The sequence below is a fragment of the Dermacentor andersoni genome, chromosome 4, assembly GCF_023375885.2.
Source record: "Dermacentor andersoni chromosome 4, qqDerAnde1_hic_scaffold, whole genome shotgun sequence".
NCBI lineage: Eukaryota > Metazoa > Arthropoda > Arachnida > Ixodida > Ixodidae > Dermacentor > Dermacentor andersoni.
This window is the reverse complement of record NC_092817.1, coordinates 22,584,213-22,611,588: the sequence shown is the minus strand read 5'-3', so window position 1 is coordinate 22,611,588 and position 27,376 is coordinate 22,584,213. Positions and strand designations below refer to the sequence as shown.

At 44.1% G+C, this 27,376-nt stretch overlaps 1 protein-coding gene across 1 annotated transcript in view; it reads right to left on the bottom strand.

The window, feature by feature from the left end:
- Window positions 1-19,002, bottom strand: part of LOC126535846 (ATPase family gene 2 protein homolog A-like) — a 30,033-nt gene extending 11,031 nt beyond the window's left edge. The window contains exons 1-11 of the mRNA XM_050182680.3: window positions 18,643-19,002; window positions 18,093-18,425; window positions 16,415-16,921; window positions 14,738-14,867; window positions 14,566-14,622; window positions 13,828-13,948; window positions 12,375-12,509; window positions 11,912-12,029; window positions 9,298-9,452; window positions 7,985-8,194; window positions 1,601-1,734 (exon numbers count right to left, since the gene is read on the bottom strand). Coding sequence (XP_050038637.1) covers window positions 1,601-1,734; window positions 7,985-8,194; window positions 9,298-9,452; window positions 11,912-12,029; window positions 12,375-12,509; window positions 13,828-13,948; window positions 14,566-14,622; window positions 14,738-14,867; window positions 16,415-16,921; window positions 18,093-18,425; window positions 18,643-18,829 — 2,087 coding nt within the window. The 5' untranslated portion in view covers window positions 18,830-19,002. The remainder of the gene's footprint in view (window positions 1-1,600; window positions 1,735-7,984; window positions 8,195-9,297; window positions 9,453-11,911; window positions 12,030-12,374; window positions 12,510-13,827; window positions 13,949-14,565; window positions 14,623-14,737; window positions 14,868-16,414; window positions 16,922-18,092; window positions 18,426-18,642) is intronic.
- Window positions 19,003-27,376: the final 8,374 nt, after the last annotated feature.

Sequence of the window (27,376 nt, the reverse complement as noted above, 5' to 3'; positions counted from 1 at the left end):
GCTTGAGCCACTAGCAGTGATTATTGCTGCTGGTATGTGCTTTCCTTTTAGATAATATCTAACCAAGAAATTATAGGCCACATTAACTATCAAATAAAACTCCAGCATCAATGCTTTGTATCCTGGTCCAGGCCACTACTGTACCAACATTTTTGTGGTACTGTGAAAAGTGTGAAGGGTGGTTTCATCTGACCAGGCATTTTATGGTAGGCTACAGGGCAGAATACAGTACAGCCCACTGTCAAAGGAAACATGAAGTTAATATCATGGGACTGATTAACCCTTTAAAGGTCACATATTTTTGAGAAATGCATTCCTCAAGGGTCACATTTCTTTATCGCAGATTTGAATTCTTCAGACTTGTTTCAAGAAAATACAAGTATATAATTTTTTAGGTGACATAAAACCAACAAAAAAATGTTTTAATGTTTCCAATGCTATACACACTTTATTGGATAGACTAGCATAATTTTTTTACAGATGTGATAAAAACCATACAACTTGTTTTTATATCTTAAGTAGGTTTGACCAAACAGGCCCATATTTTGCAATGTTTCATTTCATTTTCCATGCTTATCCTGCGTTACATCGAGGGTGCAATCCCAGCAAAGATACTGGTGCAGGAGCCTTCGAGCCATGTTAAACCAATAACAAAGTGCCACAAGAATGTAAAGTGAAGTGGGTTGTCATTGAATTTGGCCCCAGGGACATGCAATCATAGCAAGAACGAAGCATGCCTTGTAAGTGCTGGCAAGCCAACTCATGCGTGCCTTTCAGAAAAATGAAGCGAGTGAGAAACTTGCAGTAATTAGTTGTTTGATTGTTAGATGAAATTCTATCAGTCTTCTCACGTCTCGCAAAGAGGTGCACGCACGGTAGTATTGCTGGCTTGCCAGCACGAACCTGTGAACAAAGTAATTGCACGCCTACGGATTCATGGTAATGCTTTTAGTGATAGAAAATGAGATCGAAATCAGTTTTCCTGACACCCATAACTCGAAAAGACACATGATGAATGTCGAGCGTAACGTGTGGAAATGTGGGCATCTGTAGGTGGCAGTAACCTAGGCGAAATGGAATGCACTGAAAAAGAAAAAAGAAGTGTGGTTTTACGGTGTCTTATGCTGGCAGTTGCACTTTGTGTGAATCCTGCAGGTTTCTGTAAATAATAAAGTCAGCTAATAGTCCAGCATCATCCTGTCCACTTCTTGTCACTGTGTATACGTCTAGTTTGCTAGTTTAATTCCTTGTTCAATATGTGCCAACTCGCCCAGCACGTAGCCTTGCTGCACCCCGCGTACAGCTTCACTGTGTTTGATGTATTAGTTGTTCGGATTAGCATACATCTGCAAACTCTTTACTTTATAGGTGCACCTAGTGTGTTACATGAGAAATACTTTCCTATGAAGTTGATGATAAATTCAAGTTAAGTTAGTTTGAATACCGATTAGGTGGTGACTTCATATTAAAGGTGGATTGTACTGTACATGCCATACACATGAAACTCACTGCAAGGGCATTTTGCACAGCTGGCACAATGCCCCATCAGGATGTCGTCCAAAACAGTCAAAACAGAGCATGAGGTCAGTGTAGAGCTCACCTTCCCCTGTGCACAGCCAAGGCATCAATCTCATCAAAAAATATGATGCAAGGTGATGCTGCTCTGGCCTTGCGGAAGAGATCTCGAACAGCTCGCTCAGAGTCACCAACCCACTTGCTGAACAGTTCTGGTCCCTGCAAGGCACATCAATGCTGTTACAAAAAATATGTAGTGTCCCGAGGCTTGAACCAGGGCAAAGGTAGCGTAAAATGAAATAGCGAAGCATGCAATTTGTCTTTTCAGTACATGGTACTATTTCGAAATACTTTTGGATGACAGTCACTAGAATTTCTTTTAATTTCTGACTCTGTGTGTCTTCACTGTGATATGGCTTGCTAAAACATCCTTAGGTTCTCAAATTAGAATTCTGTGGTATCTTCAACCAAACATACTATGGTGCATGTTGTTGGGTGACTTGGTCATAAATTGTTAAGCAAGGTGCTGCACAATGCAAACATGGACGAGAAGAGCACAAGAACAGGCACAGACTCGCGACTGGGTTTTATTCAGAAGAACATGCATATTTATATCTTCATGTTTGAAAAATCATCGCTTACGTGCATGTTTTAAACATGCTTTCATTCTGATGCACTCTGATCAAGGTACCACTGACACAGTCATCACCCTTGTTCCTTATTAAAAAGGCCTCAGCAAGCTCACGTGCCATCTGGTCATGACTGCATCTCAAAAACCCGCCGTTGTTGCTCAGTGGCTATGGTGTTAGGCTGCTGAGCACGAGGTCGCGGGATAGAATCCCGGCCACGGTGGCCGCATTTCGATGGGGGCAAAATGCGAAAACACCGTGTACTTAGATTTAGGTGCACGTTAAAGAACCCCAGGTGGTCGAAATTTCCGGAGTCCTCTACTACGGCGTGCCTCATAATCAGAAAGTGGTTTTGGCACGTAAAACCCCATAACCTAACTTAACTTAACTGCATCTCAAAATTTTTGTTCTTGCCAGAAAAGGCCAGCACGGATTATCATGTGCAGCCAATGGGCATGTGCTGCAGTGCAAGTGCCAATTAGGCCCTTTTCCTGTCTTTACTGAAAGCCGGTGGGTGCTCCCTTAGTCATTCATTTATACATCGGCCTGTTTGACCGATGTAAGCCTTCCCACAGGTCAGGCGGATTTCGTATACAACCCCAGCCAAGCAACTTATGTACTAAATGATGTGAAGCTTTGTTCAGTCTCGCACGGTCCTTTCTCTGGAGGTGCTTCGGAGGCACAGTGACGCTAACTTGTGTGGGACCGAAAATACAGTACTACCTACACAGCGTAGTGATTGGCTACATTCTTCAGGTTGTGAGGCACCCTATGAATATAGTGGACAACCGCCGGTCTGATCAAATTTAGTTTTTTTTTTTTTGACTGACTTTCCTGGGTGCTCTAGCCTTCAATCTCTACTGGAGCTCTTCTGCCACAGCAACCACAACTGAAATAGGAAAACCAGTTTTCAGCAACCTACCAACCTGATTGTTCAGGCTGTCATGTACCAGGTAAACTCGTGACTTGTCCAAGGCTCCCTTCAAGCAGAGCCTACCAATGGCCAGCCCGTATTACTGTCTTGGAATGCACAGATTCATACAACAGCAGGTCTTTTCGGATGTGTGGTGAGTACCTCCAGCATGTGTGATCTGGTGTTAAAGTCAGGTTAATATCTAAAACTGAACTCTATTCTGGTCAGGTAGTTCGTAGGTGAAGGTTAGACCTCTCCCGTGTCGTTTAAAGATCGCTGAAGTATTTTGCATGCAGTCCGCATGTGTCAAACCAGGTTGCTCTTTAAGAACTAGATAGTCATCGATGTACAGTCGAACCCGACTATATCGAACCCGTTTACATCGAATTATTCTATATATCGAACAATTTCTGGTCACGGTATAGTTACAATGAGTATATATAGCAAAAATTACGCTTACATCGAACAAATATTGCAGTGACTCCCGATATATCGAACGTCAGGCGGCGGAAAAGTGCCCCCAGAGGTTGGCTTTCCCTCGTGGTAGCGGGGAAACCCGGCGGCGCGGCTCCATCCAACCGCTCTCCCTACCGTGACCGCGCTATCTCGGGCTGTTCGGGCGAGCCGTCGACACTCCCCGTATCGCGCATAGTGGAGTCTATTAGGCCACCGTCCTCCCTCTTTTTCTATCATCTTTCACTTGCCACCCCTCTCCCCTGACGACGCTTCGCCGTGCTCCCACACGGGTTGCAGAATCAAGCGTCCTTCTAGATCACTATCTAGCGACACTCCCCAGCAAAAGATGATCCTGGCCCGCCTACAGCGCTTGCTCAGACAGCCAATCAGAAGCTCTTGTGCTCTGTTCGAGCAAGATGGCGAAAGTGCGAGTTGTCTGGCTGCTTTTCTGGTTTATCGTGTTTGCGCCTTGTGGGCCTTCTCCCGCAGTGTTGCCGTGATGAAGCGGCAGAATTCGCCTTTCGTCGTGAAGCTCGAAATCGTAAATCGCGTCGAACGCGATGAGAAGTTGGATGTCCCCGCAGCGTGCAAGATTCCGAGGAGCACTCTCGGCACGATTAGGGCTAAAGTGGCCAGGCTCGCAACCCGGTGCCCATGGCGCCCGACGCATACGCACGGCCGTGTACGAGGGGTTCTTCATACGTGCCGGTTTCCGCGTGCTCGGTGAGGACTGTAAATTCTGATGAATGCGACGAAGCCGTTGCCGGTGTTGCCGAAGTTTGGGGCTAGCTGACAAAATTTCCGGGACATTCGAATCAACGGTGGACGAGTTTATGAGTGCAGATGATGGTGTCGCGACCACGGTAGAGCCCGGAAACGAAGACTACATCGCCGACATCGTACCGAGCACAAATGACAGTAGGCACATTGAGGAAAGCAACTACGGTCCTTTGCCCATATCCTCCGAAGTGATTGGTGCACTCGCATTAGTCCGGCGCTTCTGCGCGAATGCGGAAGGTTGCGGCCTCAGCTACTCCGACTCCTTAGACAACGTGGTGAAGTGCGTGCGTCGCAGGCAGCGAAATTGCCCAAGCAGAAGAAAATGCAGGACTAATTTATGCCAAACTAAGCTAGTTTCGTTAATAAAGTGATTTTATAAATGGTATGTGCTTTTATGACATCCAATTATTTAGCAGGCTTATATCGAATTATGCTCTATATCGAACTGATAGGCGTTTTTTTGCGAGTTCGATATAGCCGGGTTTGACTGTATCTAAAAACCTTGATAACTATCTTGTCCAAATAACACACCAGATCATGATCAATGCTGGCCAAGAAACTATCAGTCACTACAGGTGCCACACAAGAGCAAATACATATACCATCAGGTTGAACAAGGACCTGGTTGTCAATTGTTACATAAGTTGACTCAAGATAGAATTCAAGGAGTGTCATACAATAATATGTCCAGGGATAAACCACTGGTGTTCTGAAAACCAATGACACTATGCTTTCAGTACAAGACCTAACGGCACAAAACAGGCCTTCATGAGGTATAGAAAAGAACAGATGTTCTATGTCAAACGAGACAGCATAACTCAACGATGAAGAACCCTGTAGGAACGAGACCACATCACCTTAGTTCTTTATCATGAAAGGGTCTTGTATCGTCAATGACTTTAAGCACTTCATGAGAAAGGTGCTAATTTCCCATAGCCAGATATATTGGAAATCCCCGTACATCGGTACGAGCGGATGCATAAATGAACAACTAAGGGAGCTCCAGCTTTCTATAAAAACAGGAAAAGGTTCTAATTTGCCCTTGCACTGCAATACATGCCCTTTGGCTACACGTGATAATCCGTGCCGGTCTTTTCTGGTAAGAACAAAAATTTTGAGATGCAGTCATGACCAGATGGCACATGAACTTGCTCAGGCTTTTTTCACATTAAGTTCAAGGTATGGTACGGTTCTTTTCTGCTATTTCCTAAAAATAAACACTGTGCAAATTTGTCAAGCAGACAACTCACGCATGTTGTGCAGGTTAATTAAATTAAATTATGGGGTTTTACGTGCCAAAACCACGATCTGATTTTGAGGCACGCTGTAGTGGGGGACTCCGGAAATTTTGATCATCTGGGGTTCGTTAATTTGCACCTAAATCTAAGTACACTGGTGTTTTAGCATTTCGCCCCTATCGAAATGCAGCCACCGTGGCCGGGATTTGATCCCGCAAGCTCATGCTTAGCAGCCCAACACTTTAGCCACTAAGCAACCACAGCGGGTCATCGTCCAGGCGCAAAGCCACAATAAAGCACCGTTGCATCTAGGTGATACTATGGAAGCGGCAGCACGTCCGATCAACACTTCTATGTCCGCTGTGGTAGCTTTGCTGCTATGGCATTACTCAAGGTCGTGGTTTCCATCCAGACTGCGGCAGCCACATTTTGACAGGGGCGAAATACAAAAGTGCTTGCGCACTTAGATTTAGGTACACGTTACAGAACCTCAGGGGGTCAAAATTAATCCAGAGCCAGCCACTACAGCATACCTCATAATTCAACTGTGGTTTTGGCAGATACAGCCCCAGAATTCAATTAAAGTTTAAGAGTTTTGCCATGATGTGATGTGCCATGTGAGGCAATGACAATGCTAACCTTCTCAGAGGTTATGTATAACGATGCATAACGCCTCAAGCAAACACGTCTCGCTGTGCATTCTCTTTACTATGCAGACAAACAGCATTGGCACATGCAAGGTAACGTTTAACATCAACGCACCACTCTAGTATTGCACTGAATGCTGAAGAAATTAAACATTGGCCGTCAACATTACCACTAATTATCGTCTATCAAAGGGAACATCACAGAAAGCTTTGTTTACACTGATTTCCGCAGTGAGTAGGATCCACATTTTCTTTTTTTGAAGTTGTTACTCAAGCTAACCCTTTGAGAATCAATGATGTAAATATGCGGCGGCGCGAACGAAGCCTAAAATAGTCAATGCCGTATATTTACGGCGCCATCTGTACGTTTTAAAAGCGCGCCAATTTCCTAACTTTTTATTTTCTGTCATGTGCTGCCACTATGTGGGAATACAGGGAATATTTTTCGCGTGCCTCCCTCTTTCCGTTTTCGTTGCATGGTTTGTTTTAGTGCTGGTTCGCTCCCATGCGTCTATATAGTACCGCTCGCGCATTGGCGCGCACGTGGGCGAGTGGCAGTTTGGGTTTTGTTCCACGGGCGGTCTCGGCTTCTTGCACTTGCAAAACTGATGGCTATCTCGTTACTAATCGCTCAAAGGACGACCACTTGTTTCTCGCTCATTTAGTGCTCAAGGGGGTGCGCATAGGAAGGATGCCGCCGTGCATGTGTTTCCGTTGCTTTTCTTTTGGGGGGAGGGGGGGGGGAGATTCGCGAAAACTAATTGCCTCTGGTTGGCGATAAGATGAAGATTAGCGGAAGTTTGTCACACGTTTTGCTTTTTTGACAGGCACACAACCACATAGTTTTCTTGAGTGCGCGCACCTACGCAATTCGATTACGCTATGGATGTCCCTAAATAAGTCCCTAAGAAGAATTGGAATGTGCAATAAAAAGATATCTACCCTGGGCAGTCGCATACGGTGAAAAAAATCGAGCCTCAAAGGGTTAAGCTATCGACCTATATTTGTGACCAGAGAATCACAACCTATATATTCGTGAGCAAAGCTAGCAAAAGTATTGCGCTAAGGGAGGTCCACCGTTGCACTTCCCGTAAGGCCAGCCTGGACGTTATCCAGACTGGCTTTCAGAAATCCTGCATATTCAATGCACTACAGCGCCAAGGACGCCGCCATTTGGGGTGCCAAGGATGGTTGCGAAGCATCCCACTAGAACTTCTCTGGCAGTTCAAAGGAGGATGATGCTTGTGGCATTGGCTAGTGAAATTTAGTAGCCAAACTTGCTGTAAAGAAGTGTCATATTCAGAGTTTTTTGTTTGCCCAAGAAGTTGTTGATGAATCTATATCTGATTTAATTTGTTTTTCTTTCTGGGCTAGTTCAGCATACAGAGCTCACCCTAGATTCATTCTCGACCTATTTTTGAGTAAATACGGTAGTTGGTGAATAAGTGCACATGGCGCCAGCAAACCAGAACTCTGATCACGATGAGCTGAGCTCGGTGACAGTCCTGTACAGTGCAGCAGAAGCTGAAGATTATCAGTGTCGCCAAATAGATCAGGAACAAAGCCGTTGGCCGAAGATACAATGTGGACGAGTCACACATCCGCAAATGGATACTGTTCTTATAAAGATCTGAGAATTGTTGAAGTTGTTATTTCCGTTGGTCATACGCACAGATTTTTATTTTTATTTCCAGACTGTTGTAACTGGGGGTGCAGGCTATACGTGGTGGCAGGTTACCTATATACAGAAAAATATAGTAATCTTTCTGTATTTACTGTTGCATTCAATACTGTATGAAATCTTGCCTTGATTGCAATGAAGTTGAGGCCACTTTCCGTGGCCAATGCCTTGGCTATCATGGTCTTTGAGCAGCCAGGTGGACCATACAGTAGCACTCCAGATGGAGGTGTCACCCCAAGACGGATGAAGGCGTCCCTGTGTTTCCACGGCCATTCCACGACCTGCTGCAGTTTTAGCTTAACCTCCTTCATTCCTCCAATATCGCTCCAGCGCACCTGAAAAGGAAATAGATAGGCTTCTAATTAAACATTCTAAAGTGGTCTAACTACCATTACCACATAAGAGTGAGAAGGACTTATGCAACAGCAGTAAAAGTGCTAAAACGGAGAAAGGCAATACATTTTATCTAAAATTTGTCCTGGCATTACTATACCATAACCACTGACACAATTTCAACACATAATGCACATAAGAGATTTGATAAAAATGCAATGCCAAATGTCTCCAACTTGGTCAGCAGTCATGTGAGCTCTGTTACAGATTTTACCTTTTCCTGGGAGACGGCTACAAAACACTTCAGCATTGAAAAAGTTGAACCTACTACAGCTGGGTGGTGCTAGCAAACACGTGATCACCCACTCTGTTTCAGTGGTTTTTTGTACAGCACAAGTGCAAATTTTTTTAACAGCTGACGCCACAAGCAAAATGCAGTGATCTTGCAGAAAACAGAACTGATGTGCATGTTACATAAAGATAAACCCTGCGGCAAATGGCGGCCATCCAAAGCTTTAGAGGCAAGAAGACTGCTGTTTCAACCTGCAGTGCTTTGAATACCTTTACTGTATGAGGGAACGGTGGTGCCAGCAGAGTAGTGAACGCTGAGAATGCCTAGAGATGGCCCACATGTTACACAAGGGGCTGTAGCTTCTGGACGAAGCACGACATGGTGGCACTGGGACTGGTGGGTGTGGTCTGTGTTGTGGAGTGGCAGACAGAGAGAGCAATGGAGCAACGCATGGAGCGTGATAATACAGAGTGGTAATTGAAATGAACGCTTGTCATCTGTCCAAGTAGGTGGTGAAGCAATTCTTCAGGCACGCCCACCGCCTCCAAGTTAATCTTGGGCGTGCCCCCGCTTGCCAGGATTGACGAGTCTGTGCTTCTGTTACTCTTTATTATCCAACTCCACGCATGGCTTTAAGGCTCTCCTTGCCCACCACTGCACAACATACGCCCCACCCACCAGTCCCAGTGACGCCACGTTTGTGCTTCATCCAGAAACTACAGCCCCCACCCAACACTTGCACCGTGTCTTGGTGTTCCCTAACTACTCAGAGGTCTGCTGGCACTGCCACTTCCTAATCACAACTGCACTCACCTTGGGAATCTCCAAAGCAACCTCACGCATTGCACTTGGCTTGGTATGACGCAGTGCCGTAGCCATGTCTGCTTTTGTCAACTGCACAACTTGGGACAAGGCGGCATCACTGATGTTCTTGCTAGCGATGTTTCTTTCAAGAGCACGCAGGGCAGCTGCAAGCAATAAGGAACATAAAGCGGCGGAAACAGATGATAAACAGCCATTGAACTCTGGAATGATCTTCCTGATAGCCTTGTCTCCAACACTAACAATGAAACAGTCCACAAAAATTTGTACACTCACTTACTGTAAGGTTGTGTGTTAAGTATTGTACAGAATACTTACAGTCATTAACAATGTTCATTTATTCCTGTTTATGCTTTATATCATTTTGTTGTAATTCTTCCCCCATCACTCAATGTTCCTATCGGAACCTGTGGCGTACTTATAAATAACTAAATAAATAAATAATGTCAAATGAGCAGGCACTTGAAATTTATAATAATTTAACAATCCAAGAAACAATGTAACCTTTCTAACCTTTCCTGTATTGTAGACAAGTGCTGCTCATCATCAAAGGTTGTATACGTACATTAAGCCCTCGTTACAAGAAAATCACTTTATCCGAAGTTTCTTGGGGTCTCGACGGCACTGCATGCATCTTAGACCAGATTAATTGGAGAACAAAAGTGCCGGAGTACAAGTGGTGTGAAGTGTGATGCAGGAGATCCACACAATGGAGCATATGTGGTAACCTTTAGAGTTACTTCGTATCAAGCTGGAGAAGCAAAGATCGTTGGGTGGGTCACCCTACCAGATGGTGACAGCTCCTTGGGTCTAACTTTAACACGCCATGATAACCAACAGATGAAGCAGCTGTTCAGGGACGCCAGTAGGTTCGTCCACTATCGAGAATAGATGTGTTTCAGTGTACATTCGACAGCCCCTGCACAAGTGCCCCTGCTCCTGCACAACTGGAGTGCATGTCCTGTTCTACTACGACTCTTTGGACTGCCTCCACTTTCGATGAAATGCCACTCATAATAAAGTGCAGTTCCTGTCTTGATGACTTGATTATATGTTTCAGTACACATTTTATAAGCTCCCGTACTGTTGGACTGCACATTCTGTTCAACTATGTATATGTAGAGTGTCTCTGCTTTTATTGAAATATTGCTTATAATGAAGTGCTGTTCCTGTCCTGATGACTTAGCCACAACAAGGTGTTTCTCTACCAACACAGCCTGTAATGTGTTTAAATCGTCATGATTTGAAGTAGAACTACGATAGAGCTAATGACAAGAATAATTAGCAAATTTGCAGCTTTGATATGCCAGGCCAAAGTGATAGCAGTATCTGCAGCAGCTTCCTCTGACAACAGTTCATCCCACATGGATGAAAGCACTCTAGGAAGAAACTTTTGAAATTGGTTCACCAGAAGATGGTAGCAGAGTTCCTGCTGAAAATTGGAGTGCAGTGTTCTTAAGAGCCTTCACAGCCCATTTATACTATCAGTAGAGCAGACTGAAGTTGGAAGCCTGCTTGCCAACAATGCTTTATGATTACTTTTTACGCACAGAAAAGGATGGCCTCCAAAAGTGGAACAATGACAGTTTCAAAGCGAAGCTTTCTTTGCCTCTTCCACCCACTTTATGGATGCTGGCTGTTGTCTTGCACGATTGGCTGGAACAGGCATCAGATATGGTGCAAACTGATGTTGCACGGGACAGCAGGTGATGTATGTGGCACAAACATAAGCTCCAAAAACATGCCATCATTGTCATGCTGTTGTTATAGTTTTATCGCCTTCATTTCATTGTAATCATTCCTTCATTGTCACATAGTCATCATAGTTAGGCTATGGTGCCGTCGCCATTGCAGTGTCACCATTTCATTATCAACATTCCATTGTCATCACGCCTTTGTAGTCATACTGTGGCCGTCCTTGTTGTTCCATCGTTGTCATTCCAGTTTCATCATCCTATTGCCATCCTACCGTTGTGGTCGACCCACTGTTATCATTCCAGGTTAGTTATGCCATTGTCATCATACTGTCATAATTATTCTAGCATTTTCATCCCAGTGTCATCAGGCCTCCATTGTCACGCTGTTGTTGTCATTTCAGCGTCATCATGCTATTGTTGTCATTCCATCATTGTCACTACATAGTCATCATTCCTTTGGCGTCATGCATGGGATCTGCATGTTTGAGAGCTACAAATTTATGTTCAGCAAGGTGTTTCCTGGTGAAAATGTGTTTAACTTGGTTACATGCAAATAGTCACTAAACAAGGGCAGCATTTTTTGTAAACACCAATGAAAGTTTCACTTAAATTGGTTTCCACAGCATGATGTGGGATCTGCACATTTTTTGAAGCTCTGTTTAGTAATTATCAAAGTATTGTATTGGTTAACTGAATAACATTTACGGAATTTCTATTGGTATGAAAAATGCTAACAATATTTTTTCATGACTGTCTTGCTCCAATGAAAAAGTACTGTCTGCAGTTGTTTAAACTTCTGGCAAGTTCAGTTTGATTTAGATTATAATGAGAAAAAAGAAAAGAAGCATCCACCAACTCTTTGATGAAGCCACTAGAGCTAGCACAGAGGGATGGCAAAACACGCTTACCATCAGCACAAACAGCTGCCAAATCTGCTCCAGTGAGACCATGGGCAACATCTGCTATTTCTGTGATGTCTTCGTTGCTGAGTGAGTGGTTGACATTACTCAATATTTTCTGAAGAATCTGCAAATAACCAACAAATGAATCAAAGGTATGTTTGTTCTTTAGCTTGCTCTTCAACTAAGAACATTATGCATACATATATAGTAATTTCGTGGTCATTTACAGCAGAGTCTAATATGAATGAAGCAAAAGGAAATTGCATTGATGCGGTAACACATGGTTTTGTCATGAAACTGAACTACTCAATGCACCTATTTTTCTTTTAACAAAAAGGAAATATAAGGTTCAGAAAGTGTTCTGTAAATGTACTATGTATGTATATGTATGTGCAGGGGCTAGAATTTGCTCCATTTATGAAAGCTGGAAGTCTAGCCAGTATTGGTCAGCTTCCGCCTTTCACATTACCTGCTGCCGTCCATGTGCAGTGGGAACGCCGATTTCAATTTCTCTGTCAAGACGACCAGGCTGGCGCAGGGATGGGTCAACAAAGTTGGGTCTGTTAGTGGCACCCAGCACTAAAACCCACTTGTCCTCAACAAGCTGGAAGAAAACATGAGACATTCTTATGGCAATCGAAGTGGTAACAATGTTCACAAAATTTCTGATAGTGAAAGTGGCTTCTAGCATGAGAATAATCACATGATAATGATGCCAATATAGTAAAAATGTTACTTGTGGAAAGAAAGGTAATATTATGCTCTTACACTAAGAAATAACATGGCAAGTCCAAGCTGTAATAAATAAGAAAGTTAACTTGTGGAGGCATCTATATAGGTACTCTATCTTGTTTCATTTTGTTCTTCTTGTTTCCTTGTCAAATTTTGGTCAGTACAGCAAATTTCTAATTTTGTCTCACTGCTGGCTTTTGGGAAGGTGAAAGCTCTAGCAGCAACCCAATAGCACGAGCAACTAGGGGTGTGCAAATATGATAATTTTCGAATATGAATATAATACAAATACTTAGCATCGAATATCGAATCAAATAATGATATGCCCAGGCATTTATTAGCAAGTTAGTTTATTTTAACTTGTTGTAACATTGTAGTTACATTGTCATTGATAAAGAAAAGATTTATGTAGTAAGCATATACACTAAGAAATTGTGTATTTGGCTCATGTTAGCTTTGGAAAATTGAGCAATTTCTGCCAGTTTGTTCTTGCCAGCCTGTGCCTTATTATACCACATCGATTTCCCACAAGCTCAAAGGCATTTGACCCTGTACCAGACATCACTCATCGTATTTGCTGTCAAGTAATAAGCTTAGCATTGGGGGTGGAACCTTCAAAGAGTATACTTTCACTGTTCGCAAACCCGTGCACCGTGCTACTGAGGCTGGCTTTTCTGCAATGCTTACGTGTCCAGTGGCTAAGCTTGTATTACAGACAAAATTTCGCCTGCAGCATGAAATTATACATCTCCTTAGAAGAGTACGCATTTGGGCTCTGGTTGGTTCATGATTATGAGCAGGAAACAGCGCTAGACAACAAGACGAAGAGAGGGACACAGACCTTATTCATCCTGTTGTTTAGCGCTGTTTTCTGCTTGTAAATACTTTCTTAGATTAGATAGAAATAAACGCTGAGAACCATGTTTGCTGTCGCACAGCCAGCAGTATTCAGATATTCGTATCCAATCGAATTTTCGAAAATTTTCGGATACCTAGTTTTCGAATCAAATCAAATATTAAAGATATAATATTCGATAATATTCGAAATTTTTGAATATTCTCACATCCCTACCAGCAACCTAATGTCATGAATAGTGCCAGGCAATCCGGGCCTGTGTCATGACAACAGCATCCAAAGTGTAGCACACTAAATAACAAATGGTGCTAAAGTTATACGATTGCAGCGTTACCGGCAATGAATCGATGAGGGACACCAAGGTGGCCACTGCCCTTGCCTCTTGATTGGACATCCCAGACTCACGTTTGGGACACAATGCGTCAATCTCATCTATAAACACAATGCTTGGTGCTCTGCAAAATGATAAAAAGAATGCTTGGTTTTGCACATAAGTAACATTTTCGCAAATAGATGCAATGCATTACTAGTATAGACAAGGCGCATGCATTGGGCATGCTACAGGATCCAACGGCAATGAAATTTTTATGCATGGTGCACCACCAGTGATATCAAACGTACATAAGTGCTGCCAATCTACTAGATTCTGTGCAGGGTATTTCATTACATTCGCTTATACACGATGTAACTTACATTTAAAACAACCAATAAAATATAACACGGAAAAGCAAGCAAGTAGGTCAGAATCTTGCTCTGAACTAGTTTGTGACTCATAATCAGGAATTCAACGGCGCAAGAACACATATGGAGAAACAAGACATTTGACAGGATTGCCACCAGTTACTCATTTCGCCTTGTGTGTTCCCTCTATGTGTTTGTTTTGTGCCGTCAAATACCTGAACGAAGGCAAGTACAAAAGACATACATATAAAGAATGGCTTCCACAAAAAACAAAGCTACAACATTTAGAACTGAAAAACAAACAAACAAAAGCAATGTGTACAGTAAATCCAGTAAATATCTAGTCCCCACCTCTTAGAAACAACCTTGAAAATATCTTGCATCACCATACCTCTCAGAAGCATCCTTGAATAAGCTTTTTAGTGTGGCTTCAGTTTCTCCATAGTACCTGAATTTGTGAATAAACGTATCAATGAAAGGAAAGCATTTCTCAACCTCACTAAGCACAGTTATGTAGAATTATCAAGGTAAGAAAAAATATGTAACTAAAAGCAAGGACTTACTTGCTAAAAATCTGGGGACCATCTATAACAACAAGTGCTGCTTTTGACTCTGCTGCAACTGCTCGTGCAAGCATAGTTTTTCCAGTGCCTGGAGGACCAAAGAGAAGTGCCCCTCTTGGTGGCTTCAACCCTGTGTAGTACATGACAACATTTCATAAGACAGCATGAAAGAGCAGATCATGAATAATTATGCTATTATGCACTACTTAATCTCACTTCAAAAAATTTGTAGCAGTTTGACAACTAAGAATTGCACCTGCATCTCAGCAACACATTTATTAGCAGCATGTTAATTTAATACAATAAGAAGTAAAATTCTGTGCAAATTTGACCACGAGAATGCAAACTGTACAATAATGAGGTGGAAGCAACTTAAGTGTGCATTATTAGGACAGTGCACATCTACTCCCACACAAGGGGAAAAAATAAAAAGGAAGAAATAGCACAAATCATGGTGTCGTAGAGAGTCAGAAGTAATAGCTGGTTGGTGCAAGTTACAACTTTTAAATCAAAGCAAAGCAATGAAGCTGTTTCTCTTGTCAGTTAACAACAACAAAATTTCCGCAATTCTGGGCAGTTGTCACTCAAATGTAATTAAAACAGCAATGTAGACAGCATCCCACAAGCGATGACTGCTGGCTGTTTTTCTTTCTGCCCTCTATGATAGTTCTGTAGCAGTAATAATAATAATAATAATAATAATAATAATAATAATAATAATAATAATAATAATAATAATAATAATAATACACTGAGTTTTGATTAAAATACCAACACAGCTTGGACTGCACAAGTGGGAGCACAATCAAGAGCACAAGATGTGAAAAATATTATGCTTTTCCTTAAAGGGACACTAAAGGCAAAAACTAAGTCAATCTAAAGTGACAGATTAGTGCTTGAGAATCTCTAAGGCATCAATATTATCGCGAACAGAGCCTTAATAATGGACAAATTGAGGTAAATGCAGGACATGATTAGAGACTCCCCTGGGACTTTCAAGCACTTGCCCGAGGACGAAAGCACTCCTGAGTTAAATTACGTCACTAGTACTCAACTACTCAGCGCAAAAACACATTCACATTGTATTATCAGATGAAATAAAATGCTACTCGTCCAGTTCCATTTCATGTTTAGAAAATAGAACTCGTTGAAATTACCGTTGACAACGACAGGGGCAGTTAAAAGGTTTCGTTCGTGCTTGATTCTGCGCCGCCCAGACTTATGCGTTTGAATACTTTCCTGATCACGTAGTGCTGCACTGTTTTTGCTGACTCGCGAAACTCGCACAAACTGCAGGTAGCAGACAATTCAACTTCCATGTGATGTCGCGGGATGCCTGTACGGTCTACGCCACTTGACCAAAAAGCAGCTGCAGCGGCGAATCCACAGCTCTGTCTAGGCTCGGTGCCGCCGTCTGTCGGGCGCCATTTTACTCATCGATGGCAGCAAAGGGCGGTGATGGCGTATGTAACATCACCACTCCCCTGGTTGGTTGGCACGAGATTTGAATTTAGAAATGAAACAAGCGTTGTGAGGTTTCTGGAATGGTATTTAAACAGTCGACGTCGACTTAGTATTTACCTTTAGTGTCCCTTTGAATGCAAAGTAAAGGAAAGGACAGAAATCTGCAGCAAGCAATGCACCCACAGTGTTTTTGTTGCTACAAGTGTGGCTCACCGAATCGAGTAAATGTCCCAGGATGCTTGAGAGGCACTTCAAAAAGTTCTCGAAGTTGCTGAATCTCTTTGTCGAGGCCTCCAATATGGTCGTAGCCAGTACATGTAGGCCGCTCACCAGCCTGTTCAGCTGCTGACCTTATGACAATATCTGTGCTTGATCTGATTCGATGAAAGGTTGCTTTCTCACTTTCACGACAGTGCAATACTGACTTTGGTGTACTGAAGGCAATGGGACTGTGAATTGACCATGAACCTGTTTTGGCAGGCGTCCTTGAATGAGGAGAAGCAAAGGTTGCCTTAAAACTACTGTCACCACTTAATTCTTCACATATTGCAAGTCTTTTCATACTTTCACCTAAGCTGTTGTCATTATGAGACATAAAGCACCGAGATGGATTCTCTAATAAAGAACCATCTTCACCTCGTGTTTCAAGCACTTCAAAGTTCAGTATTTGGCCATAAAAGCAGCATTGAAGCAGAGACCCTGGCTTCACAAAAATTCCCACTGCAACAGAAAAAGAAATAATATATTGGAGAAGTCTTAAGACAGTGCTGTGATGACAACATACAGGCATAAACAGTGTGGCACAAATCTGTCAGATGACATCATTCAGATATACTGAATGCTTGCTTTAGATGAACAGCCACATTTCAAGAAGTGTAGGTTAACTAGGCAAATTATGCAAATAAGTGCCACTAAATATGAAAGCCTGCCAATGAGTCTAGCACAATTGAAATGCTGTTCCCTACTTCAAGAACAAGGGTAACATAGTAACTTTTTGTGACAAACAACATTGTGCACACAAAGTGTCAACCTAAAACAGCAGTAAAATTTACACTTTTCTTAGAACACTTTTCTAATTTCATGTCTTCAGGTCTATTTAGATTCATATTTCATGAACAGCTTCACCATTTCAAGGCGACAGTGTTAAGACCTACACTTGCTGGTAATGCATTTTGGATATACTGACACGGTGCCTCCCTTAATTTCAGCCTTGTTTTTGTACTGTTAATAAATCCACAATGTATTACAAAGCCCAAGTGGTAACACTGTCGAGCTATAGATATGATACATCAGACCCCTTTCTGCATCTTCACCACCATACTGTGATGGTGTGTTTCCCTTGTCAGCGCACTCTTGTTTTTGCACTGCTAGTGCAAGTTACAACAAAAAACACCACTACATGTTTAGAACACACGAGAAAAATGGACACCATGACAACTGAGCACTAATAAGCTCAACGACAAGCCTCCTATATATAAACAGGCATTTCGATTCGTGCACACAGGCTGCACGGTTGCTTTCGTTGCCTTTAAGTAGAAGACTTCCTTATGTTTACATTTAACTAAGAGCTGCTGTGTCGCTGCAAACATGTTGCAGCTTGTCAATGATTTAACCTTGTAATTATTATTTTGTTTGTTTGTTTGTGTGTGTGTGTGTGTGTGTTTCGTATTATTCTGCACCGCCTACATACATGTCATGTTAAACTGTATTTGATAGGCTGAATTTAGTTGTGAAGCTGCTGTTTTTCGCACCTCCTCAGCCATTTACTGCACCTCCTCAGCCATTTACTGTCTCTCATAAAAAAATAAAACAAGAAGTGAAAGGTCGCTTTTTCCCGAGTTTATGTAGATGACTAATACGCTTACTTAGCAATACGCTTAGCAACACTTACTATTTTGTTGTAAAAGGCATTTCTGGAGGCTTGGGTCGTTTTCTTTGATTGCGTCCTGAGTGGAAATCACTGTAACACTGCTGGCGGCAACAATTGAGCCGTAGTGCCTCTTTACAGTCACTGCTTTGGACTTGCTTGTTCTGTAGCGCTTGGACATGGCTACACATGTGAGACCGACATTGGTTGAAGGCCACGCAATAAGCAGATTTGTTTGGCCCTCCAGGGAGACTTCCACGACATCCTTGATCCCTGTGTTACACGTCTTCATGCACGACGGATGGAGATACAACAGCTGACACTTCATCCACTCGGGAAGCGTAATCGTATCATCACCTGAAGAAAAGAGTGAGCAAATGTTCGGCAAAGATCAAACACGATATTTTTAGCCATCTGGAAACGACAAGATGGAATTCAGAGCTCCAATTACATACCAACGGTACACCACAGTAATGCATGCAAGCCGGGGAAACGTCCCCTCTTGTAAAGACGGCACTAGCTTGTACAGTTGCAACAGAACTCTCAAACTCAGTAGAATAGATAATCTTGTTACCTAGATAATCTTGAAGAGTCCCGTGCAAAACGCCGTCGTGTATAAAGTCGTGATCTAACTTTTCGCCCTCAAATTTGCATCGTGAGCACACCCGCTCATGCAAGGCAGCATCTTTAGATGCTACTATCACACCACAGGCACCACACTGCAGAAAGTCGGACTTAGTGCTTTTTCCTTTGGGCGGCATGATTTACACGCTTCCTGACGGCAAACTCGTCGTATTGAGCAAGCCAAGAACTCGATGATTTCGCTTCCCTTCTGGATCATTACCCGACATTACACACAAAACGAAACGAAGGACTCCACCAACACGTGCGCACAAGCCATGTGATGCCGTGTGTGCAGAAGAGCGGGAAGACGTTTTAATAAGCGGTAATATTATATAGACGAACACAAGACGTGAAAATAACAATAACTTTTAAAAAACGGGTAAAACAAATCCTTTGAGATGCACGCAAAAGTAACAAATCTCAAAGTCTAAAACAGAAGACGTGCTTTAAGTATAGATGGCGCTAAATTACCAAGAAGACGAAGTACCGCGTGTTTCAAATTAAGCTTGAGCACAGTCATTCGATAGAGACTCAAAGGGCGCTGTTTGATCGAGAGGTCGTGGTTTGAGACCAGCAATTTGCCCCCTCGAGCACTCTAAACTACTATGAAATATATCCGTTACTTGGAGTCCCGCGTCATGCGTGTTGAATTGTTTATTTTGCAGAAGCGAAAGTAGCGTCCAGGTCTTGGGGCTGCCCTGTCCCGTAAACGAATAATGACTGCCATATGGCTGAGCAACGACTAAAAAATTTAACCCGATTAACCGAAATTTTTAATGTATTTGACAATAATTAGACGGATTTACAAACCCGTACGTGAGCAAAAAAAAAAAAAAAGGTGATTTATGCACAGAAACGAACAGTTTCACCCGAAAGGCGAAGCGTTGACAGCGATAGCAAATTATGTCTATTACTGTAATGTACTAGAATATCCATATTCTATTACACTAAACTATTACACCTATTACACGAACTAAGGCCCATAGCTTTGTAGGCAGTATAAATCGCACTAAACATTTGCCTTTTTTTTTTTTTAGCGTTAGTTTTCCCTTCGGCATCAAAAATTAGCTACGCGTGATTGAGAAGTCCTGCCTCCTGCATAAAGTTAAAAGGAGTGGAAGCGTGCCAGAGAAAGCGGCGAGGTGCCAGGATATTTCGGTAAGGGGTGGTGGTTGGAGGAGGAAATATTGGGTAGTTGGCCAGCTCCTCTCGCCCCCCTTTAGAGCCGGCCCTTAGGTGGGGTCAATGAGTCCATTTGAACAAGTCCGGTGGCTAGTTGGGACGTAAATCCATTCGCTCGCTAATATAAACTGGTCTTGTGTCATGCGCAGAAAGACACAAATGAACAGCGTTCACTCGAGCACCGGGAGCGCGCTCGGTCACAACGCTGTCGCGATGAGGAAAGCCGACAGCCGTGCGCGTCGTCTACATATCAAGCCAACTCGGACGCAGTCAAAGGTTCTGCTGCGGAGGCAAACAAACTTGTTAACGTTCTGGGGTGGAAGGTAGTTCCCCTGCTAACTTGCGCTGAACAGGTGATCGCGTGGCGTTGGATCTTTTCTAATATGGCTCGAGGGAAAGGCGCATGGGTGGGTTCTGTGATGCGGGACCTACACCTATACAGGCGCCGTTTTAGTCGTAACATTGAAAAATTCGTTGTTCTCAATTCCCTGCTGTTGAACAATGGAATCCGAATCGTCGACGCGGACGCCTTTGACTGATTGTGCTTTTAACCTCGCGCGATTAACCGCGATTAATGCATTATTCGCTTAAACGGAAGGTTAATCGATCAATCGGTCGACCCTGATACTGTCGTGAAAGTGCAAAGGATAAAATAATTAAATTCTGGGGTATTTATAAGTGCTAAAACTAGACTGTGATTATGAGGAACAGCGTAACTGACTACTCCGCATTAATTTTGACCACCTGGAATTCCTTAACTCGCACCTAAATCTAAGCTCACGAGCGTTTTTGCACTTCGCTGCCATCGAAATGCGGCAGCCGCGGTTGGGATCAAACTTGCGATCTCGTGCTCAGCGGCTGGTAAAGCGCAGAAGTTAAAACCCCCACAGTTAAGTGTACTTCGGTGTGTTTACAGCTTTGATTTCTTCATGCACTAATGAATGTAATTAATATGCTTAACCAAATCACCATACAGGAAGTCCTATATTGTGCACGAGTAAATGCGTTCAAACCTCACCATCACCGCATCAGATTGAAGCGGCAGTTGCGGTCAGCTGGATGCAGCCTTTCCTGCATGGAGCATTGCTGCGTTGCGAGCTTGGCCTTCTCGTTGACAGTGAACAGTAATGTGCTTTTTCGCGCTAGCCACTGACTTGGTAACGCTCATATATTTCGAAGCAACATCACATTTTTGGTACGCATCGTCACAGAAAACAAAAACAAACAACGAACTATCGGAGAAAGCTATCACTGCAGATACGTGGCCTGATTTTGCACCATCGGCAAGTAATTGTCCGGGCCAACAAAGACGCCCAAGGGTTTTGCGAATGATGCGTATCCCAAAATTCAACCTTGTTGCGAATTACAAGCGAGAATTGCAGCGCGAAGCGCAGAATCTTCATTTCAGTTGTCGGAATAAAAAAAAATAAAAAAAAAAACATGTCGCTGTAGTTGTGCCTCTCCTTGCGCCTAGCGCCTCTTCGTGTATACAAGCGGCACCTCGACACGATGAATTCAAGTGATGAATTCTCAAGCGCTCGGCGGACCACCACTTTGGTTAACTGCCGTGAGGCCTCCGGGCTCACACTCGAGGCTCAGCCCAGAACGACAGGCGCCAAAAATGAAGTTCGAGTTCACGAGCACCAGCCACCTTTCCCGCTGGACATCATGGGCCCGTCATATCATCTTGCGGTGCTGCGGTTAAGGATCAACCATTAATTTCGTCGAGCTGCGATAATGGAGCGGTATACCCCTCCATGACTACACCAATCTAAAAAAATAAAAATAAATGCAGGGTGCCTAAAAGAAGGGTGCCTTCTAATCCCCGCTCATCGTGGTTTAATAGTTCGCTAAAGCACCTGCACAACAAGAAAATGCGGGTGTTACAAGCTACATATCATCCTGATCACTGTTCTCATTATCGCCACATTGCCGATGAACTTTGTTCGGCATCAGCTAATGCCAGACAAACTTTCCTGAGCAATACCCTTCCAGCGTTTCTGGTTTCTAACCCTCGAAAGTTTTGGTCCGTTGTGACTAGCACTAAAAAGGATGTCATGCAGTTAATTCAGTCTTATGTGCCTGTTTTGCCTTACGAGTGCTGTGATACCTTGAACTACACCATCTCCTCATTTTTTCAGCAGTCGCTTGCAACTGCTGTGCCACTCTTATCACACGCAAATTTTCCGCCTATGGATTCAATATTTTTTTACTGCGTGGGCGTCGGCAAACTTATCAGCAATCTAAAGAATTCTTCGTCTTGTGGCCTTGACTCCATAAACTCAAAAATGCTAAAATGCACTGAATTGTTATCATCTATTATTTTGTTGATCTTTGCAGCTTTCTGCCCTGCCCAAAAATTGGAAGGTGGGAAAGATGGTTCCGGTTCATAAATCAGGTGACGTCCATTCCGCTAATAATTACAGAGAGAGAGAGAGAGTAAACTTTAATGAACACCAGCAGTTCTGTCGGCTGGGCCTAGGCCTCCCACGATGGGACGTCGAGGTCTTGCCTCTTCGCCGCTTCGTAGGCCTGCTGGGTCGCCCAGAGTTGGTCGTCGAGATGGGAGCTGCGCAGGGCGGCGTGCCATCTCGACGAGAGGGTCACGGGATTAAGGTCTGTGTATTGACGTTTGCACTCCCATAGCATGTGGGGGAGTGTTGCCGATTCAGTTTTACAGACCTTGCACGTCTGGCTCGGGTAGATGTCGGGGTATATAGTGTGATAGCGTGTGAGGGAGGGGTATGTATTCGTCTGTAGCAGGCGAAGGGTGGTTGCCTGTGCCCTGTTTAACTTGCGGTGAGGGGTGGGGAAGGTTCTTCTTGCGAGGTAAAATGACTTTACAAGGTCGTTGTATCTTGTAAGGCGGTCGCGCCCTGCGGGTGCACCTGCACCGTCTCCGGCACGGTTGACTAGTCCTCGTGCTACGGAGTGTGTAACCTCGTTGAGGTTGGTGAGGTGCGGGTGGACAACGCCGGCGTGTGCTGGGATCCAGACGAGGGTGATTTGATTTTCAGACGAATGCGGGGCTTGTCGTAAGATACGGAGTGATTGATGAGAAATACGACCTTTGATGTAGTTCCGATAGCTAATAATTACAGTCCAATTTCTTTAACATGCACCCCAAGTAAAATGTTGGAGCATATAACTTATTCACATCTTATTAATTTTCTCGAGACCAACTCTTCCTTTAACAACGCGCAGCATGGCTTTAGAAAATTCTTTTCATGTGAAACGCAGCTCCTCTTTTTTACGAACGATTTGTTTAATAATGCGGATCAGAAAATTGACAGCGACTGCGTATTTCTGGACTTCTCGCGAGCTTTCGATTCTGTTTCTCACGATTTACTGATCTTTAATCTTTCCCTTCTTAATATTGACCCCAAGGAAGGAAGGAAAAAGTGGAGAAGGAAGGCAGGGAGGTTAACCAGTTTTGCCAAACCGGTTTGCTACCCTACACATGGGAGGGGGATGGGGGGGATGAAAGATGGGGAGAAGAGATAGAGGGCACATAACACGGCACACACATCGTTGGTTACAGTCTGTCACTCTTGTGTGGTACGTGACATCACTGTCACAGTCGCTTGTCCAAGCCCGTATCCTTCATAAACCGAAGTAGTCCCTTCGTCGCCTTCAGCTGCGATGTCTTCAGTCGGCGATATGTGAAAATGGTTGCAACTGACAATGGTCTACTGTCAAGGTGCGCTAGAACGGACGCCATGGACTGTCTCTGAACATTATATTCAGGACAGTCGCACAGAATGTGTTCCAGCGTCTCCTCGCAAAGACAGGCATTGCAGAGAGCGTTGTCGGCCATTCCAATGCGAAACGAGTAAGATTTCGTGAAGGCCACCCCTAGCCATAAGCGATAAAGCAGGGTGGCCTCACTTCGGCGGAGTCCGGTTGGCATACAGAGATGCATCAAGGAGGGCAGGTCGTGTTGATGATCGCTGCGGTTGGTCTGGCTGCTTGGTGTGCACCATAGAGAGAGCGTGATCTCCTGTGCAAGCACTTGAAGTCTGCTGGCTGCGTCGGAACGTGAAAGTGGTATGGCCTCTTCCTGTGTGTCTTCAAGAGCTGTCCGAGCGGCTTTATCGGCGTCTTCATTTCCGATGACGCCGCAGTGACTTGGCAGCCACTGAAACGTCACGTGATGTCCTTTCTCATGTGATGTATGAAGTAGGCATCTAATATCGAATACGAGCTGTTCAGATGGCCCGCGACGCAGAGCTGATAGTACAGATTGTAGGGCTGCCTTTGAGTCGCTGAAAATTGACCATTGTCGAGGTGGTTCCCGATTGACAAAACAAAGTGCAGCTCGAAGAGCAGCTAGTTCCGCAGATGTAGATGTCGTTGGGTGGTCAGTCCTAAAGCTGATGGTAATACCTCTTTCTGGGACGACTGCAGCACCGGACGAACACTGGATGTTTGTGGAACCGTCAGTATAAATATGTGCACTGTCTGCGTACCTCTCGTGCAGAAGAAGCAGAGACAGTTGTTTCAGCACAGGCGACGACAGCTCAGACTTTTTCCCGATTCCTGGCACGTTGAGATGGACTGTGGGGCTGACAAGGCACCAAGGGGGCATCGATGGTTTAGATGCAGCGGTGAAGCCCGAGGGAAGTTTGTCGTTGTACTTGACAATAGTTTTTGAGAATGATGCTTGGTGCCTGTCTGAAGGTAGTGTTGCAAGGTGGTGATAGGGGGCCCGTGCCAAATGTCTGATATGCGTTCTCAGGGTTTCCACCGTGATGTGAGTCTGCATTGGATGGTCCCGAGCAATCGCAATAGTTGCCTCAGTTGACGTGCATCTCGGCAAACCAAGACAAACTCTGAGTGCTTGAGCTTGCGCTGCTTGCAGAACACGAATATTTGTCTTGCAGGTGTTGTTCAGTACAGGTAGACTGTATCTTAAAAAACCGAGAAAGAGACCCCAATATTGACCCCAAGGTATTCGCATGGCTAAAGGATGTCCTCTTTAACACGACCCAGCATGTAACTGCTAACGAATTTTCGTCCAGACCTTGTTCCGTAACATCCGGTGTACCACAAGGCTCGTATTCGGTCCATTTCTTTTTCTAATCTACATTAATGCCCTTCCTGACTATTTCTCTAATTCAACTATTAGGCTGTTCGCGGACGATTGTGTCATCTATCGCAAAATAACTAACCTTAGTGATTCAGGTAAGCTACAGGACGACCTGGATAGCGTATCCAACTGGTCAACAAATGGCTAATGCAGCTTAACACAACTAAATGCAAAAGTATGCGCGTCTCCTGTAGCGCTCCTCTTGTGATGTATTCCCATATTTTATTAACGGTACTACCCTGTCGGTTGTTAACTCCTACAAATATTTCAGGCTGTATGTTACTAGCAACCTTTCATGGAATGTGCATGTTGCATATGTCACTAACAATGTTAATCGAACGTTAGGCTATTTGAGACGAAACTTTGTATCAGCACCCACCTCACTAAAGCTATACTCTATACAAAACACTCGTCCGTCCAAAATTAGAATATGCTTGTCCCATATGGGACCCTGCTCACGCCAATCTTGCCATTTCCCTTGAAAGCATTCAGAACCGCGCAGCCTGTTTCATTCTCTCAAGTTATTCTCGTCATTCTAACGTCACGTCCATGAAAACAACGCTAGATCTACCTGACCTTTGGTTACGTCGCAAGTACTTTCGTCTCTGTCTTTTTCATAGAATATATTACTTCTTTAATTACTTCTTTTATTTTTCGACTACAATTGCAACGGTTAGGTTAGGTTAGGTTAGGTTAAATAGATGCTTCTAATTTAGGATCTGATGCGTGGCGCTGGTGATGTAGTCGCTACCGCTACCGTATGTTGTTACTTTACGCAGTGATGCTGTTTCCAGGACACCACTACTTGGGCCCCGGAAGCCACAAAGGAAGGACCCCCGTGGACGAGGACGACTGCATTGCCAAGCGGCACGACGAGGCCTACGAAAGAGTGCAAAGCGACGCAGACGTGTTTGCAGCCGACCGGACGTCTACGAAGGAGTTTTTCAACGACAGGCAATTGGCCTTGGGCGCAGCCGGCTTGGGTGCGAAGAACGTGGTCGAGGAGCACGTACTAGGCCGCAGTCTCTATGGAATGCCAACCGGACGGAAGCGTGCAAATAACGGGGACCCAAATCCTGCAGCACCAAAACGAGCAAACGCCGAAATGCCCTCGGAGGAGCCAGCGGACGCCCCCGCAGCACCTGGGGGAGCAGGTGTTGGAAGTAACCACCCGTCTTCATCTGAGTGGGTTCAGCATATTTTGCGAGTTCCTCGGGACCACGGAGTGGTCTCAGTGTTCCATGACAGCAAGATTGTCACCACTTGGGGCTACCGCATGCTAAAGACATTACTCAAGTATGACAAGGAAAAAAAACATTTCCTGGTATCGTAACAAGCATGTCTCATTTACCCGTTGACCGTCCTTACCTTTACATTCCCCAGGGCACTTACTTGAACTTTCCGGTGCACACAAAGGCGCTACAGTGCTCTGTGAAGGTGACTCCCCACGGCTTGCGTACCCCTTGGAAGACGGGCTCTTCGGTCGTGCAGCCAGTCGATTCAGATGTGCTAGTTTATGGCCTCGCTTCGATTGGCTTAAACCATCACATGGACACAGCCTTGTGTCGCATCACGCACGGCGTACCACACAATGCTATGAAGCCCCAAACTCTTCGGCCATTTGCAGCACAAGACCTCGCCGATTTGGCCAAGAGTTACTGGGGTCTTGCTTTAGAACCGACCATGGACTAACAGACGATACCGACAACATCCCAACAAGCATGGGGGTAACCCGCCACAACTTTGCATGCGACTTTCTTCACATTGAAAACACCTCACCCCGCTTGACTAAATTTGTCAAGAAAATCTTTTAAAGAAAATCTTTTCACCACACAAAGTTACATCTCGTCTCGCATGCCATCAACACAAAATTGAAGTGCCATCTTGTCGAACTAACTTGTGCCATTCTTCCTTTTTGCTGAAAACAGCCATTGAATGGAACCGCCTTCCCGCCTCCGCAGTCTCAGTTTGTGACACCACTAACTTCAAGATCGCAATTCAAAGTGCCTTATAGTTTGATTTTATATTCTTACCCTGTACTGCAAATATTGTATATTTTCACCACTCCTTTCTGTTGTGCCTACTAGGCCTTGAAAATATGTATAATAAATAAATAAATAAATAAATAAATAAATAAATAAATAAATAAATAAATAAATAAATAAATCTGTTCGCCGGATCCTGGAAATAAAGTAATGCTGACACCGTCGGTGCCACATCTGCCGACTTCACAGCAATCATTTGGCCGAATGCGGAGGCATTAATTCACTGCTGAAAGACTGCAAGAAGCGCAAGCGACTCTCGACGTGCAAGATGCACAAGAGACTATCTCAAGAGACCGCAAGAGACACACAAGAGACCGGACGCGCAAGAGACCATCGGTTTCGGTGCAGACCCAGCTGCTCCTTGTTTC